The 16,696-nt window shown below is 39.2% G+C and overlaps 1 protein-coding gene across 1 annotated transcript in view; it reads right to left on the bottom strand.

Moving 5' to 3' along the window:
• The window catches only part of COL24A1 (collagen type XXIV alpha 1 chain), a 144,167-nt gene that overhangs the window by 26,782 nt on the left and 100,689 nt on the right, over positions 1-16,696 (bottom strand). Inside the window, exons 29-42 of the mRNA XM_065656280.1 lie at positions 15,274-15,327; positions 14,930-14,974; positions 14,769-14,813; positions 13,430-13,483; positions 10,425-10,478; positions 9,349-9,402; positions 9,072-9,125; positions 7,715-7,768; positions 7,036-7,143; positions 4,711-4,764; positions 4,131-4,238; positions 3,351-3,404; positions 2,531-2,584; positions 1,171-1,227 (exon numbers count right to left, since the gene is read on the bottom strand). Of these exons, the coding sequence (XP_065512352.1) occupies positions 1,171-1,227; positions 2,531-2,584; positions 3,351-3,404; positions 4,131-4,238; positions 4,711-4,764; positions 7,036-7,143; positions 7,715-7,768; positions 9,072-9,125; positions 9,349-9,402; positions 10,425-10,478; positions 13,430-13,483; positions 14,769-14,813; positions 14,930-14,974; positions 15,274-15,327 (849 nt within the window). The remainder of the gene's footprint in view (positions 1-1,170; positions 1,228-2,530; positions 2,585-3,350; positions 3,405-4,130; positions 4,239-4,710; positions 4,765-7,035; positions 7,144-7,714; positions 7,769-9,071; positions 9,126-9,348; positions 9,403-10,424; positions 10,479-13,429; positions 13,484-14,768; positions 14,814-14,929; positions 14,975-15,273; positions 15,328-16,696) is intronic.

Genomic DNA, 16,696 nt, shown 5'->3' with positions numbered 1-16,696 from the left:
TCCTGCTGTACTCAGACCCTTCACTAGCTCTACTTTAAGGAAAGACCCTTACTCTAGTCCCACAGGAAATGAGACTTTTCCCCAGAATTTTCTCTGTCATTGCAGAAAGTGGATCAAATCTCAGTCAAAGGAAAAACAATGGGATAGGGAATCATGCCCGCAGGACATAAGAATGGCCAAGACTTCATCTAAGGATTGGCTGGATATCTTTTGGAAAATAGTAACAGATTACCTTTTTCCCACCTGTCTTAAGTAAAGGCACATAATGAAAAATTGTCCAGGCATCAGTAACTGCAGGTGTATCTGTGCAGTTCACAAATGAATAGAGTAGCCACTTCTAGTGCATATCCACCAACAGATACCATTATGTAACTGCTTGTACACTGCCCAAGGTTTCAGCAGACTCCTGGCACGTTTCCTAAAGGGAATCCACAAGGTGGAAAGGTCCTGCTTGCAACATTTGAGCAGTCAGCATTACTGAGCCAGTTTGGCTACAGCAGAATTGCCTGGAGTCCCTTTTCTCCTGCATTACCATAACTAAGTTAAGAACCTAGTCCAGACACTGTCTTCAGTTACATCAGGGCATTACAGTCCTGTCTTTGAGGAGGTGAAGTATACATATTAAGATTAATTCGAAGAGAAGCAGGCTGTACAAATATTACTTCTGGCACAATCAAAGCCTGAACATGAAACACTTTTAATAAGATTTTGAGATAGCATCTTGGGGGAGGATGGGACATGTTTGTAACTGCTGCCAAGAGATACCCACATACAAATTCAGTAAAAACCTGGTTACAAAATGCAACTCTCTCTAAATCAGCTAAATTAGCTTTGTACTGATAATGAAATAAGTCAAAACATTTCTGGTTAGCAAAGCAATTAAATATAATTCAGGATAAACACAGAGGATAAAATACTGTTCCTAAATGTGCTGTTCTGAACACAGACTAGTGGCATTAGTGTAATTAAACACAAGGCACATACTCTTACGCAAGAAAGAGCATGACTGCATTTTTCAGAGGGAGATTACCAATTAAAGGACCATCATTCTACATTTTTGTACAAGAGGGTACTGACTCCTGAGACAGTGATATCAAGTTTCAGAAAGAACCTGCACTGGCTCTTGTCTTAAGAAGCACTACTATAATTTTTTTATGAAGAAAGACCTACTGGTTCACCTATGGGCCCAGGTGGTCCAAGGACTGTATTGTCTTCACCTGGGTAACCCTAAAACAAAGATACGTATTAAAAAAAATATTAACTTGGATAGTTAACTTCATTTACAATGCACACATGTTCAAATGCTAATAAACACCCAGAAAGCATACTGTGTAGATGCTAGAAGTGAACACAATGCTTATGGTTTCAATACAGTGGAAATGGTAACTCCATTTTAACATGCATGTAAATGTTCTAAAGACATTTAGGACTAAAAAAAAAAGCTCTATTTGCTCTATTTGCTCTATTCTCAAACACAACTATTAAAACAAAGTATTTGAACAACCTCCATGTAATCATTTCTTTCTTTCATGAAAAAAGGATAAACAGGATATTCGACAAAAGGAAAAAGAAAAATTTCTTCCACTGTTTTAAGAAATAGACTTAATATAGAAAAACAAGTGTACGGAATACTCCCAACAATCAGCCTGAACTCTATTAAATTTCAAATACGGAACAACTGCTATCCAAACTAATAGTCAAAAAATTTTCTATTCCAGATTATACTTACCAATATTTAATGCATAGAGGCTAACATTTTAAATATTATTAAGGGTTTCCAAAGTGCATCAGACTGGTTTTTCAGAAGTGACCGAGAAAGCTAGACACCTAGCTCCCAGCAATTTCCAATAATTTCAGTTATTCGTTCTGAAAATCATATCAGAACCTATTTATAACATCAACCACTAATTGCCTGTTAGCAGTATTCATTGCAAAATCGGCCATGATATAAGAATGTATTTCTCTGTCAGGTGCAACTCCAATCTGCATGAAGGGAAGCCCTGTATGTGCTTGGGGCCACACAGACTTCAGTCAGCATGCAAATCTGTTTGCACGATTTGAGGCTTAAAAGAACAACATTGGATTTGACACTAATATAGGAGCACTGAGACAACAACCCGCCCCTAACATTTTATAATAAGCACAGACCTTAGCTGGACTTTCAGCAAAATCCGTGGGTGTACTCACAGGCTTAAAGCTCAGTAAATACTTAGCTGGTTCTGCACTGAGTATTTCTATCAGCAGTGCTCACTAAGGGCAGTGGTACTATCTGATAGAATACAATAGTATGTGTCTCTTACGGTGGGTACCTTGTGTTTTAAAACCTGAAACATTTCGACTGTATAATTCAGAACTCTGCCTATGAATGATCCATTTCCCCAGCTTTGCATTTCTTTTCATATTCTCTCACAATACTAATAAATATCGCAGGTGGCTTTTGCTGCACGCTGTGGAAAACAGTGAGCATGCAGTAACATTTCCTGCCTTTATAGTTATTCAAACTGTAAGACAGTATAATCCATCTTCATACCTTTTCTCCTTTGGGTCCTGGAGGCCCCGGGGGACCTGGAGGACCCTGGTGACCCTAAAAGAAGCAAACAAACCAAAAATTAGTTCCAAAACAAATAAATAAATCATTCCAAATTTTCTTTTAGCTGCTTGTTACTATTACTTATTTGCTGCTTGCTAATAACGCTAAATAGTGACTTGGCACAAAATTAATGGGCCCAGGCAGAAGAGGTATTGTGTGCAGAAAAAATTCTGTGCACAGTGGGAAACCAAAGGTCTGGCAGGGCTTGGATGCAGGTGAGGGGTCGAGCTGGGTATCACTTCAGAGTTAGGGCCACTAATGGAAGTTTCTATTCAGAAAAGAGACATGGCAGTCTGGTCTGTAAGAGCAGGACTCAATCCATCCATAATGACGATCATATATTTCAGTGAAAGCCACAATATTCTTATGTCCTTCAACCAACCTCATTCAATCAGTTTCTGGTACCTGCCTGGCCAGACAATAAGCAGAAGTGGTGGTTTGCTCAACAATCTTTATAATTAATAGCTGTAGTAGTTTCATAGGAATTTCATTCACAAGGGTAAGATACGTTGGACAGACAAGGGTTTCAAATCTGTGGTAAAAAACAACTGCTAGTGAACTCAGAAAACCCAGTCATCATTGGTTAAAGCTAACATTTCTGAGTAGGCAATCACATGTCATATAAACATATGTGAGTATCTGACACTCTGAAAGATATTTGTGTACTCTACATACAGATCCCCATGATGTTTGAAATTATTTAGAGTACCACAGACTGACTTAGGGATGTGCATGTACATGAATTCAGTAAAAAACTCACTCCATAACCTGGAATTCCTGACTCTCCTTCAGGTCCCATTCCTCCTAGGCGTCCCTGTTAAATGCAAAAGCCAGTGATAGAAAAATGAGCTCCCTTGTAAAATGTTACAATGCCCACTTTATTAAGTTATCACTTGGAAAAATCTTCAAATATTGAGATTTGAGAAGCATAGACAAGTTCCTTGTTATGTCCAACTTCATTTCATAAAGAATACCGGGCTTTTCCCTGTTCTGTGGAAAAAATGGTCAACATTTTCAGTCCTAATCTTATAATTCCTATGCATAATTAATATCAAAAGGATCTGAGCTTTCAGAGGTGCGTAGGACCTCTGTTTATAAATGCCAAGAGAAGCTGAGGATGGAACCACCTTAGGAAGTTGAGTCCTTCTCTTGAAAATACTGGCCGATAGTTACTTTACTTCTGTACTTCATGTGTTCAGGGACAGAGCGCTGCATTTAGTGGCGGCAGGATTGGGCTCTGAAGCAGTGAGATGGGCGCTTTGCCTCATTAGTTCAGGAACCTGACCAGAGCATGAGACGACTCCTTCCAAAGCCATAGGTCGTGTTTCTGTCTGGAGAGGTGCACAGATCTCATTCTGATGCTGAAAGACCAGGGCACATATCGGGATGCACTGGTCGTGAAGAACACTGCTTGCATCTCCAGCTACCTCAGAAAATATTTATGCTTGCTACAGCCATGACTTGCCTCTTCCCATGGAGAGGCACAATTCTGCTAAACCAGAAATACATGAGCTTTTAAATAAGCATGTTTTGTACAAACCAAGGGACCTCGAGTTCCTCTTGCACCTTTGGGACCAATTTCTCCAGGTTGGCCAGATTCACCAGCAGGTCCAATTTCACCAGGAGGGCCAATTTGTCCCTTTTCCCCCTGTTGGTGGTGGTGTATTAAAAATAATATGAGATTGACACTAGGTTTCAAAATGCAGTTCATGCTTAATCAGAGTGTGTAACAGCATTATTCAATAGGAGTATCACATTGATGGATGTCATTTGCCGTAGTTCTTAGAATGTCTGAACCCAGAACTCTACAACGAAAAAGCCCCTCTGCTAAAGCCTATTACTTTGTTTTGTTTTAGTCAAAGCTTAACATTTTTGATAGCAGCAGAAACTGTTCTGAGTTGCAAAATCACATCCTGATACAAATTTACATTTCCTAAGGTCCTGAATGTTATTGATTGCAGAATGATGACAATTCTAATTGCTATGGACAGCAAGAAAAAAAAAATTGGCTTGAAGCATGACATAAAACAGGGATAGACTTGGTTCAATGGAATTATTTTGTAATGTAAATTCAAGTTTCAGATAAAAGGAAGGGAATTGGTGAACAAGAAAAATACTACCTTCTTTCCTAAACGGCCCCTCTGACCTGGATTTCCTGGTGTTCCTTCGGGGCCCTGTACATTTATTAGAGAGAGAAAAAGAAATTATTGAGAAAGGCCTGGAAACATGTTTAAACTGTGCTCCAAATTGGACAACTAAGCAGGCTTTTGTAATGCAGAGAGGTGGGAGGAAAATTGTCATTAACTGTGGCTGTGAGCAAGTTAGTAGGACTGTTTCAAGTTACAGCAGAAACAAGTGGGCAAGCATCAGGGATCACTTATCTAACTAGTGAAAATGCACTGAAACCAGGGCGGGAGGGAAATCCAATACATCTTGTCCACAGAGAAAATATTACTTTAGGAATAAAATTGCTTCAAGACAACCACTGAATTTAGAGAAATACAATACACAACCAGAGGAAAACTAAGAAAACCTTGGGGCTGTCAAGTGCGAAGAGCAGGTCCTCGACACAAGTCGCTGTAGGCCTAACTCAGCAAATGCTGGTGCCGACCACTGCCCGTCTCTGGGTGCCTGTGTCACCGGCTGCGCTGCCTGCAGATGGAGGGTGCTATGGAGCTATAGCCCCGCTGCCTTCTCGGTCACTTCAAAAACTGACTCCCCCAAAGGGCTGGATGTGTCCACTGCTCACCGGTTTCAATTTACCCAAAAGTTCTGCGAGTTAGAGGAAGTAATTTAGCTTCGGTTTTAGATAAAGGGAGATACATTTGGGTTCATTTGGGAGGGTTTTTTGAGTCATTGTGGTGATAAGCCAGGGTAAATAAGAGTTTAAACTGATTTGTGAAGCTTAAGGAAAACATTTAAGGAAAACGTAATATTACTCTCATCCTCAACAAAACCCTCAGACAACTGATTGTAGGAAACTTATTTCTGAGTTCAAAACAGGATGTTGTGATCTGTCTGCATCCCTAGGATATCAAATCAAAACCGTGATGTGAACACTCCCAGACACCAGGGAGGATGACTGGGGAGCAACGCAGCTCTGCAGCTGCCTTTGGAAAAACCTGAAAAATCCTCAGCTAACCACATCCTCCCAAACATCAAATTGCCAGACCTGTCTGTCTCACTGAGGCACAGCAGCGCTGCTGATGTTTACTGTATACAAGCACAATTACATACAACATAGACATGCCAAGGGCTGAGCTGTTCTATGATAATTTTAAACCAGAAAAAAAGTCAGGGTGATATCATTGGATCAGAAAAAAAACCAGTTCTGTAGCACACTAAGCATGCTGACAACTAGAAGAGCATTTTTTTTCCTTCACTAGTAGAGCAGTTCACTGTGAAGAACCCAGGAGTTAAGAGAGCAGATTGTAACACTGATGCTTAGAGGACAGAGGGGACAGTGCTGACAACCATTGACAGTTGGCCCTCCAAATAATGTTTACTCAGACTCCATCATCACGTATAGAGATGGCAGCCACAGGATTGCAAGTGAGAACATGATGATTTTTGGTAAAGGAATCTGATGTCCAACTTGAAGCTACATATTTGCTTTGGAAACTGCTCAAAAATATTAGTTCACATTAAAAAGTTGCATAAAACTTCAGAAAAATAGATTTTATAGCTGGATTTTAGCTGCTGGGAGCGATGCCACTCTTTCTAGAAATGGTATTTTTAGACTTCCCTTTTGTTGTTAAGGTTTGTTAAAAGGAATGACAGCCAAGCATGTATGTGGCAAGAACGTTAGCACAAAGTCTTAAATTGGAGCCAAATCTTGTGTGCTCTAAGGTCTAATGCTTCATCATTTACAAGCTGCTTAAAATGGCAGTTCTTTGTGCCAAGAAACTTTTAATCTAAACTAAAAAAAACTAGGTAGCCCTGGGACAGTAAACAAAGCCATGAGTAGGGAAAATGATACATAACAACAGAAGATCTTACAGCACAATTTATGGTAGTGTATGCATCTTGCCAATTTCTTTGAGTGTTTTTAAAATTTGAAGAATGATCTAATACCTTGAGATTGCTCACAGTATCCAAGTGAAGGTGAGGACAGAGACTAATGACAGAAGGTTGTCTGGAGAGGAGAGATCTGAAGTGAAAGCCTCCAGGTTGTGTGGTGTATGTATCTGGTTGACAAGTGGTGAGGAATCACTGTCTGCTAAGAGGTCCCAGATCTAAGATAGGAAAAACAATTGTGTCCTCTCTCTACCAACCCTGAAAAGGGGAACCACATAGAAAAGAGATGCAAGCTAATTTAAAGATGGACACCTCTAACTGCCATAGAAAATCAGAAATAAAAAATAAAAGTAGCGAGCAAAATTAAAAAGAAAACAATTACAAAAAGAAAATGAACAAAAAGTCCACTTAAACCTGAAAACACTTACAGGAATGCCCATTATGCCAGGTTCACCAGGGGGTCCAGCAATTCCTGGTAACCCCATCTCTCCTTTTTCACCATCTTCTCCAGGAAGTCCCTGGTCTCCAGGTTCTCCCTAAAACAAAGAAAAAAGAAAAAGCCCTTAATCAGGCTGTTTCTCAAGAATAAGTATTCTGTAGCAAAGTGAATTCTGAATCTTCAAGTCTGACAAAAAAAAGCACACTAAAACTGATCAGAATCTTTCCCAATTCAGATCAGGCTCCAAGTTAGGGTAAACCCCTTTCTACCTAATTTCAAACACTCCTACAGCCAGATTTTGCCTCATCCATCACCAACTACCTGAGAGTGTCCTCTGCGACATCCCCTGTCCTGGCATCTGCCACAGTTCCTGGCACAGCAGGGAGTGAAGGAGCCTTGGGTTGCTCTCTCCAGCATGGTAGTCACCAGGGAAATAAGCTGCACTCAGTTCTCCAGCTTTCATTTCTCTGTCAAGTCATTCAACTTTGCAGCTCTTTCAGGGTAGGTATGTGCCGAAAATGCACAGGAAAGCATAGGATATACAGGGCCTCCTATGTTAAAACTAAGTGCACTCAACGGGGCTCTGTTAACATAGTGAAATAGGAGAAGAGATCTGGATCCTTAAGGTAATATGACTGCTTTACATCTGCTGCAAAAACTGAAGGTACCTTTGGGCCATCTTTTCCTTGAACACCATCTTCTCCTGGAGGTCCTGGTTCACCCTTATAGAAAGGAACAGTTGAAAACAAAGTTATTGCCTAAACTTCTCAGCATAGAAGTACTGCCTTGGAAGAACTTGGACTAGTTTTATGCATGCTTATAATCTTTACGACAACTTTTATGTTCCTGTTATAGTTTATTCATCTTCATTTTTTACTGATCTACAATACAGTGACAGAGTCACAGCCCTGTGAATCTCAAACATGGGAAAACACAAAAGATGATCAACATTAGAAAAATGAGGCAATACACTATCCATATAACACTGGAGATTTAGACAGTGGCACTGAGATGGCTTGGTTTTAGAGTCTATAACATGTAATTACAGTAACCTCCAAAATATACATATTCTGTCTTGAAACTTCCATGTTTATGTGGGTAACTGCTACATTGGTATGTTTAGGTCCATGAGAAACTCATCATTTACCAACAGTATCAGCACCATGGCATTTGAGAATATTTGCCTTTCTCAGGTAAATACCCTTGCAACTTTTGATGCAGATATTAAAAAAAGCAAATATGAGCTGCCCTATGCTATTAACACAGTATTTCAGACACAGCAGTACAGTGAAGCCCAGAGCACCCAATGTGGACCAGTACCAGGAATTACTCCTCTCCAAGGACAGGCAGAATTGTGGAATGCACCTCGATGGAGATTTTGGGCAGGAGAAAAAGATGACAGCAAAGAGCTAATGGAACAAGAGAGCTCAATGGTAAGACTTAGGTCTGAAAGGATATAGTTTATGCTCTTTTAAAAGCTTCCCGAACAAAATCTGATTCTAGCAATTTAAAAGGTTTTTTCAGCCTTCAAAGGTAGGCAACTGTTTGGGTCAGATGAGGGAGGTAAGGTGCACAGGAATAAGCAGGGGCACAAGCGCTTGGTGAAATCAAGTACCGGAAGAACCATCCACAGCACCAGAAGCAAATCATTTGCTTCAAATAGTGGTATAGAGAGAAACCCTGCTCTTCTGAGACTACAATGTTCCCGTTATCTCCCCCAGACTGGGTATCTGTACACAGCATTATTGTGTGCTGTCATCTTAACAGCTGGACTGGATGCCCTTGGATTTACCTCCATGCTCAAACCACTCGTTCATGTCTCAGTGACATGAGACACTTAGACATAAGTATTTCAACATTATAATCAATACTCTTTTTAACTTGCTACAAAACTTTTTTTTTTAAGATATCAGAAAATAACTTCTTTTTGAAGTCTTCTGAGAAATCAAGGTTTTCCAACCTGCATTTCTGACACATTCGTAACATACTTTCTTTTTTGGAAGAAGATTTGCATCCACAGCTTACCCTTAAACCTTGGTTGCCTGGCTCTCCAGCCTTCCCAGCAGGTCCAATGTCTCCCTGGAACATCACAGGAAAAGTAAATCATTGGATTTTAAGGGTTATTATTCCTAACAATGATGTGATTTACAGATAATGCAGTCATCATGACAATAACAATATTTCTTAATGGCTCATTTCCTGTATCACTACCTACTTTGCTAATAAATCAGATCACTGTGATTTCCTTTTATGGAAACTTGAAAATGTACACAACACAAGAGAGAATAATTTCAACATTTACCTTTGCACCTGGTTCTCCCTGCAGGCCAGGTTCTCCTTCAGGGCCAGGAGGTCCCTGTGTGGTACAAGAGCTACTGTTACATATGGTCACCAATAATAATTTTGCAACCACCAAATAATACAGCTAAAACTGAAGCAGAAAACCAACATGAGACACTGGGAAATGTGCATGTCTGAAAAAAATCAAATTAAGACAACACAGTTCTTTGTTCTTACTAGAGCCCAACAGAAGAAAAGAGAGTATAGGAGGAGTTCAGGAACTGCACTGTGGGTCAGGAATGTATGAGAGGCTCAGCAGTACCACTAAGCCTGTACCTTTCATCATAAATTACTAGCAGGCCGAGTAATCATCTATCTTTTGTAAATCTGACTGACAACTTCATCACCGTGCAGGCTTGGAGCCAAGCAGATATAGCCTTTGGAGAAAAAAAACCCCTTTTGGAGTTTTCGGCCCTTAAAGAGTTAATGGCATCAGATTTCTTCTTGTAAAGTTTACATTAAATCCTTTTTTTAACAGTCAGAAGACAGGATTTTGGGTGATTGTGGAAGCACGTTTCTTTGAATAAGCCAAATCCCTTCTGTTCTAAGTGATCTCACCCCTCAGCTACTTCATTGCAAATGTGGCTAATACATTCTGTCATATTTCTGTCAAAGAGATATTAAAAAAAAGAAGCAAGAAATAGAAGCAAAAGTTAGCAAGAAGACAGCCTGCAGCTGCTTTTCTTCTTCATCTACCATTTGCAGGGACATATGATTAATGCTGTTCTACTGTCTAAGTGCAAGGAGAATGGTGCTTCAAAAAAAAAAAAAAGAAAAAGACAACTCATTTGCTCAACTCAACGTTCATCTTCTAGCTGCAGAAGTCATGACCGTATGCCCAAAGACAGTGCTCACAACAGAAAAAGCTACTTATTTTAGGCATTTTCTTTTGTAATGGCTTTAAGTAAGAAAGTCTCTCAGCAGCTCTCAGTGTTTAAGTCAGCTGCAGGTAATAAAAGAATGTTTATAAACACATTGTCCACGCTTATTCAGTTGCTCGAGTGTTTATAATTACTATATAAATGATTAAAAGCTCACCTCAAAACCCATTTCTCCAATAGGGCCAGCATCCCCTGGTTGTCCTCTTGGACCCTAGCATCAAACAAAATTTTGGATGCATCATTCAATTAGCATTAAATTAGATTGTATAGTCTTGACTTTGTCTCTTCAGAACTCTTCCAATTGGCATAAATAAGCATATTTCATTGTCTTTCCTCCTGAATCCAACAGTGCATGTAAGTACCACAATGACATACACTACTGAAGACCTCATTGCCAATCTTGACACACTGAAATAACAGATTGCAAATAATAGCACAGATGTCTCTTCTCTTAGACCAAAAGTAAATTATTATCTAAACTAAGCTCTCCTCTTGATTGAGACTGTGTTTAATTAAGGTTTGTTAGACTGTCTGGTTTGCTTTGTGGAAAAGCCTACAGTCTGGTATGGAATTAACTGAAAACAACTCCAGTGTGCTTTGCTATGGATCTAGCAATGTTTATACAGGACAATCACTGAGGTGTAATGGACTAAAAGCCGGAGCCTTTTTGGTAATATTAGTAACTATACTATGGGCATTTTCCTGTAAGCTCTACTGTAAGTAATACATTTATTGCAGTAACACGTAGGGATCATTTCCTAAAGTGGCATGCTCAAATTCTCTGCACGTTACATTGTCCATCTCTGCTCACAGAGAGGTATTTGTGTGATGGAATAGAGGTTGCCTGTAAGCTTACAGCCACTATGAATGTATGTCAAGATAAATTAACCCTCTGGATTTATCCAGTCTTTGAACTTTCAGAAAGCCCATATCTATTTAGCCCTTTGGGACTCATCTGTGTTTAAGTACATTCTAAACTCAAAACATTTGGTTCATCTATTATTATAATGTAAAAGAAAGATACTGCTACCCATATTTATGAGAGAAGCCTTTTAAGCAAATATTTAGTCTTTTTTATTTCACTTCCTCTTATAGACTATGCATATGGTTTTGCTCCTCCTGATGACTTGGCAGTGATAATGTGAGTATATTGTTTGCTTGTAACAATGTAAACTGCATATTACTGAGAGAATTTCAGCAGATGCATATATTCTACCCTATAGCTTCATTTAAGTGTGAACAACTGAAACTGTAGTTAATTTCCCCTTGAGAATTCACTTGGTCCTAAACAAAGTCCAGCAGTTTTTGTTTGCAGCAACTCCATGGCATTCCACTAGGCAAGTGTCACAAAGCTTAAGTTTGACTCATACGTCAAGTATTTCTTCATAATATCACCATGGAGCTAAGGCTGCTGGACTGGTAACATATCTTTCCCTCGAGACTTCCAGCGAATTTCAGAAGCCAAAACTTTATAGCAATATAGGGACTGCTTTTAACCATTAACAACAGGTAACTTGCAAAGAAGAATTTTACTGAAATGTCTGACAAGTAGGTAAAGTTGTAATTTATATCAAGCCCATTACTACAAATAGTTCCAATTGCTTATGATTCTCTGCTACTCCACCAATAATTATGGTTTTTCTGCTCTATGCAGAACTAGTGACAGGGCCAGAGAAATCGCTTCAGCAGTTGGCTTTTGTAGAGTGACCAGCTGATAGAAGATGAAATCAAGCTGCTTGGATGGGCAGTTAGAAAAAGAGCCACACATTTCATTTCAGACCATCTTGTGTCATTTTCCTGACTTATTTCTAGCTCTGCAGACCGTTTTCTGAAGACATTTTAGTTTTTCAGCACTCAAAAGAAAAGGAGCACTGTTCACGGGATAAGTTTTTCTTACTTCTGACACTGCACGTGTAGATTCTAGGATGATGAGCACAACAGAAATGTAGGTTGCTCAACAGTAGATCACTTAAATTCGATAAGGCTGATAGTCATTCTATATATACGAACATTCAGACTTGACCAGAAAACAGAGGAATTTCATGTATAAGCCTCGCATTGTAAGGCTCTCAGATGTCTACAATATGAAAATTAGATAAGGTAAATGAAAGAGACGAAGTGACAGGAATCCAATAATAACCATTAGAAAATACATTTTCTGTTGAAACATTTTGCCACTCCTACAAGTTGGCAGCTTAAGTAGGCAATCACATCCAAAAGAAAATTTACCAAAATGAATGTTTGTCTTTTCTAGCCCCCCAAAATGTGCAATAGCTTTCTGTAAGCATGTCAGCCTACAGTTTGACAGAAATATTAGAAATAATAATAATTAGTAGAAAGAATATATCAACAGTTCGCTTTCCAGATTTAAATTAACTATTTGTCATTTGAGGTGCAAAATAACTTTTCAGGAGCAATCAAAACACACAGTTTTTGACAACTTCATTAGATTTCTGCCCTATAAAGTAGCAGCCTTCTCCCAAATGCTCCTAGGACAATGCACACTCTTTCACTGAATTTATTAATATATAATATCTGTTTTAGCCCCAAAGATGGTGAATGCAATCCTATTCCTGTCATGGCTACACCTTGCAGCACTTTGTATAATATATATTTGCTGCAGATTCTGCATGTTCTTCTGTTACAGTATTAGCCACATAAAAGTGAGTGTGGATTTGAAATAATAACAATCAGAGAAAGAATCCATCCAGCAGAGGAATATCTGAGGTTTATTATAATAGTCTCTTTTTTGTTGAAAATTTAACTGGCCAAACAGATGTGGTCCCTGAGTTTCTGAATAACTATCCTAAAATTTGCCTAATATCAGTATTGGCACATATATTTACATAATCCATAATGTAGATGTCTACCTCAATGCAGCGCAAAGCCACGTATTATTGTGGTCCAGCTTCTGTAATGCTCTCTTATGTTGCACACCCTTTACTACAGCACTTCCCAACATGATTAACAGGTCTCCTTATGAACAAGTTACTCTAAGCAAGGGAGTCAGAGTCTAGCCCTCCAGTTTTGGAACAATTACCCCACAATTCCTATCTAACCACAGTTGGCAACACTGAATCTTGGTAAAATGGTGCTTGAGTTACCAAGGAATTTAGTACAATACGTGGAAAAATTTTTAAGCAGGCCTAAGGATCAACTTACTGGCTCTCCCATTGGTCCCCTGTCTCCTGTGGCTCCGGGAGGCCCAAGTAAACCCTGGAAGATTAAAAGAAAATAAAAAATCCTTGGAAAAAAGCTGTTTCGTATTCTGTGAAAAGCCGCTTCCTCTCATATTTCTGCTCACTCAATAACTTGGTTCAGAAATGCAAGAAATACATGCAGCCTTTTCTTCTGGTTGATGTGCATTGCCACATCACTAGCTCCTGTGGCAAGTGAGGGCACCCTGAATAAACCCTTCCTCAGTTTCTTTCACATAGGGATGGATCTCAGCCTGACCCACCATTTACCAGTACCCCATCATTCTCCTTGGACTCATGTGCCGTTTGTGTGTGCAAACTGGGCCCAAACACAATGCTATGAGTGTCCTGCCCTACAAACTGTATTTGAGATGATCTGTAAGGTTCACAGCTCACTTTTCCTTCTGCTTAATTTGGCTCATTTCTGTCTCACACTCTCTTCTAGAAACTGGAGCTGTAGGAGTAATAGTATCTTGTACTTTGCAATAAACATACTAATTCCCATCATTTCAACCTAACGAGGTTTTATTTCATTCATTTCTATATTTATAAATACACTTGAAGTCCTAGTGAATGAAGAGGAAATGAAAACCCATCGTGTCAAAGGTGAGAGTCAACAAGCTCCTACATCTGAGCAAAAGATGCAAGAGAAGTACAGTGACAACCAACATTCTGAGTCCCAATTTCAGCGTAAAATTACCACAATTACTGCTTTGTTTCTGCTTTTCTTCTACCTTCCTTATTAAAAATCCAATACAATTTGGACTGACTGGTAATCTTCTTTGTAAAAGAAGGCCTCAAAGACATGTCAGATTTCCACTGAAAGAAGCTCTAAGAGGAAGAATTATCTCCTATTCATGGGATATACATTTTACACATTTTTCTACACTTATCCCAACATCAATAGTACACATCTACTCTAAAAGTTTATCAAAGAATTATTTTTTATGTCACAATTACTTTCTCCCTTAAAACTACAATAAAATGAAAATGAACAAACTTCTAGGATCTCCCCCCCTGCCCCTTCTAACTGCAATGACCTTTTCTTCTGCTGCAATTTGCTATCATATTGTATTCTGTGGACCATCATCCATGAAAACACTGGTCTTGTAGTAGACTAGTCCATGTTCATGCTTACTCTCACTTCTGCCCCTGATTCTTTGTACAAACAGATGCAAACCTTACCATCAGGGTTTTCCAGCTGCTCTAAAGTAGACAAAAGCCCTCATATTCAAGAGTGAAACAAAGTAGGAGCACTTTGGGGTTTTTTTATTGGCAGAAGTACTACAGAATTTCATACTCACAACTGCACCCTCATCTCCCCTTTCTCCTGGATTTCCAGCTTTACCCTGGTCAACGAGAAATATTGAAAGACAATGCTGGTTTCAGATAATTTCCAAACACAGCTCAGAAATTAGTAGTAACTGTATTAAGGCCTACTCAAATGACTGGTTATAATACTTACAATGAGCCCAGGAACTCCTTTCTTTCCCGGATCACCTCTTTCTCCCTGAAAAATAACCAAAAATGTGTGAATTCTATATGCATTTGCTAGATAAGCTGTATACAGTTGCGATCAGTTTAAATGCTGGGTAACTCTGCAGAAAGTGCAGATTCAAGCTTAGATGGGCTTATACCATAATAATGAAGTACCTGAAGAAAGCAGAAATTTGCAAATCTCCTCCTGCAGTAAATGGGACTTTATGGTTTCTGACATGCTGGGTTGGTTTTTTGTTTGTGTGTTTGTTTTCTTATCTGTTATGGTCTGTCTCAATATTTTGTACAGTACTGAACAATGCAAGCACTCACCTTAATGCCTTGTGTTCCTGGTTCTCCTAGAGGACCATCTAGACCTCTTGGCCCCTGAATATTGGACAAGTGATTTGTAACATTAATTATGCATTATTTTTTGTTAGTAAACCAGTTAGAGGCATGATTAGAAGCAACTTATAATCCGGCATAGTGAACTTCTCTATTATTAGACTAAAATGTCTCTTGTAAACTGATTTTTTATAACTAATAGATGAATAAAGATAACCTGCTAAATTATTGCATTACAATGTAGCAAATATTTATTGCCAAAACATTAAAACATTAGTTTACAAGCAAATGAAAAATCCTTAAAATAAATCATCAGCAAAATAGAAAATAATATTTTATCCATGCTGACTTAGGATGTTATTTCCAGAATTCTAAACACCATGACTGCTTGGGTATGGAAAATAAAGCCAGTTAATAACAACCTAAAACAAACAACCACTTTCAAGCAAGAGCTAGATTAAGCATCAAGACAGACTGCTCCTTCCAGCAGCATGAGGCTGAGACACAACAGCTTTCCTGGTGGCAGCTGGGCTGCGCTGGCATCAGAGGGAACCAGTACACTGCTATGGCAGTGTCTAGAGGAAAACAATCTGCATTTTCAGAGTGCATTTCTGAGTTTTAGAGAACCTCACATCTTGGGTTACGGTTTATAGTGCAGGGCATGCAACCATGACTGATTTCCAGAGTTGTTAATACTGTTCTAATAGGTAATAATAGCGGCTTGTAAAATTACTTCGTTGGAAACACATCTGATTTTATTTAGATTACTTTATCCTCAAAAATGTCTGTGACTTCTACGTCTCTCTTGAATTTTTTGCGACAAAACATAGCAGAATCCTGTTCTCTCTGACTTGGATTTACTGATGCACATCAAAACCTCTGTCAGAACAGACAGTGAGTACACACCCACTGCTCTCTGCAGCTACAGTGAAAACGTCTTACTGGTAACTCAGGAACAGCATGTATACAGAATCATTCCTCCCGAAATGGAAATCTCTCAAGAAAAGGCCCTTCCTGTAAGTTGATATAAATTGCAACCCCTGGCAGAGCCAGAGATATGCCATGAGAAGCTTATTTGTCAGCATTTCAGCACTGCTACTTCAGGCCAGCACAAGAGAACACACAGAGACCACAGGAAAAGGAGAATGACCAGGCAGGGAACGCTATCGGAGTACTTTTAATACCTCGATAATTTGGGACACAGCTTTTGTGAGGCAATCCTTGGGTTAGCCAGGCCACCTTTCTTGCTTTGGTCTAATCCAGGACTGAGTATTTACAGGCAGTTATTTAAGCTACAGGAGAAAAGAGACTACAGAAGAAGACACTCTGTGCTGCTGCATGGCTCTCAGTGAGAAAGGTCCCAAACCAAAGGATACTGAAGTCTGTGGAAAAAAGTCCTGGTGATTTCAAT

This window comes from Caloenas nicobarica, chromosome Z (genome assembly GCF_036013445.1).
Source record: "Caloenas nicobarica isolate bCalNic1 chromosome Z, bCalNic1.hap1, whole genome shotgun sequence".
Classification (NCBI taxonomy): domain Eukaryota; kingdom Metazoa; phylum Chordata; class Aves; order Columbiformes; family Columbidae; genus Caloenas; species Caloenas nicobarica.
This window is presented reverse-complemented; position numbering and strand designations above follow the sequence as displayed.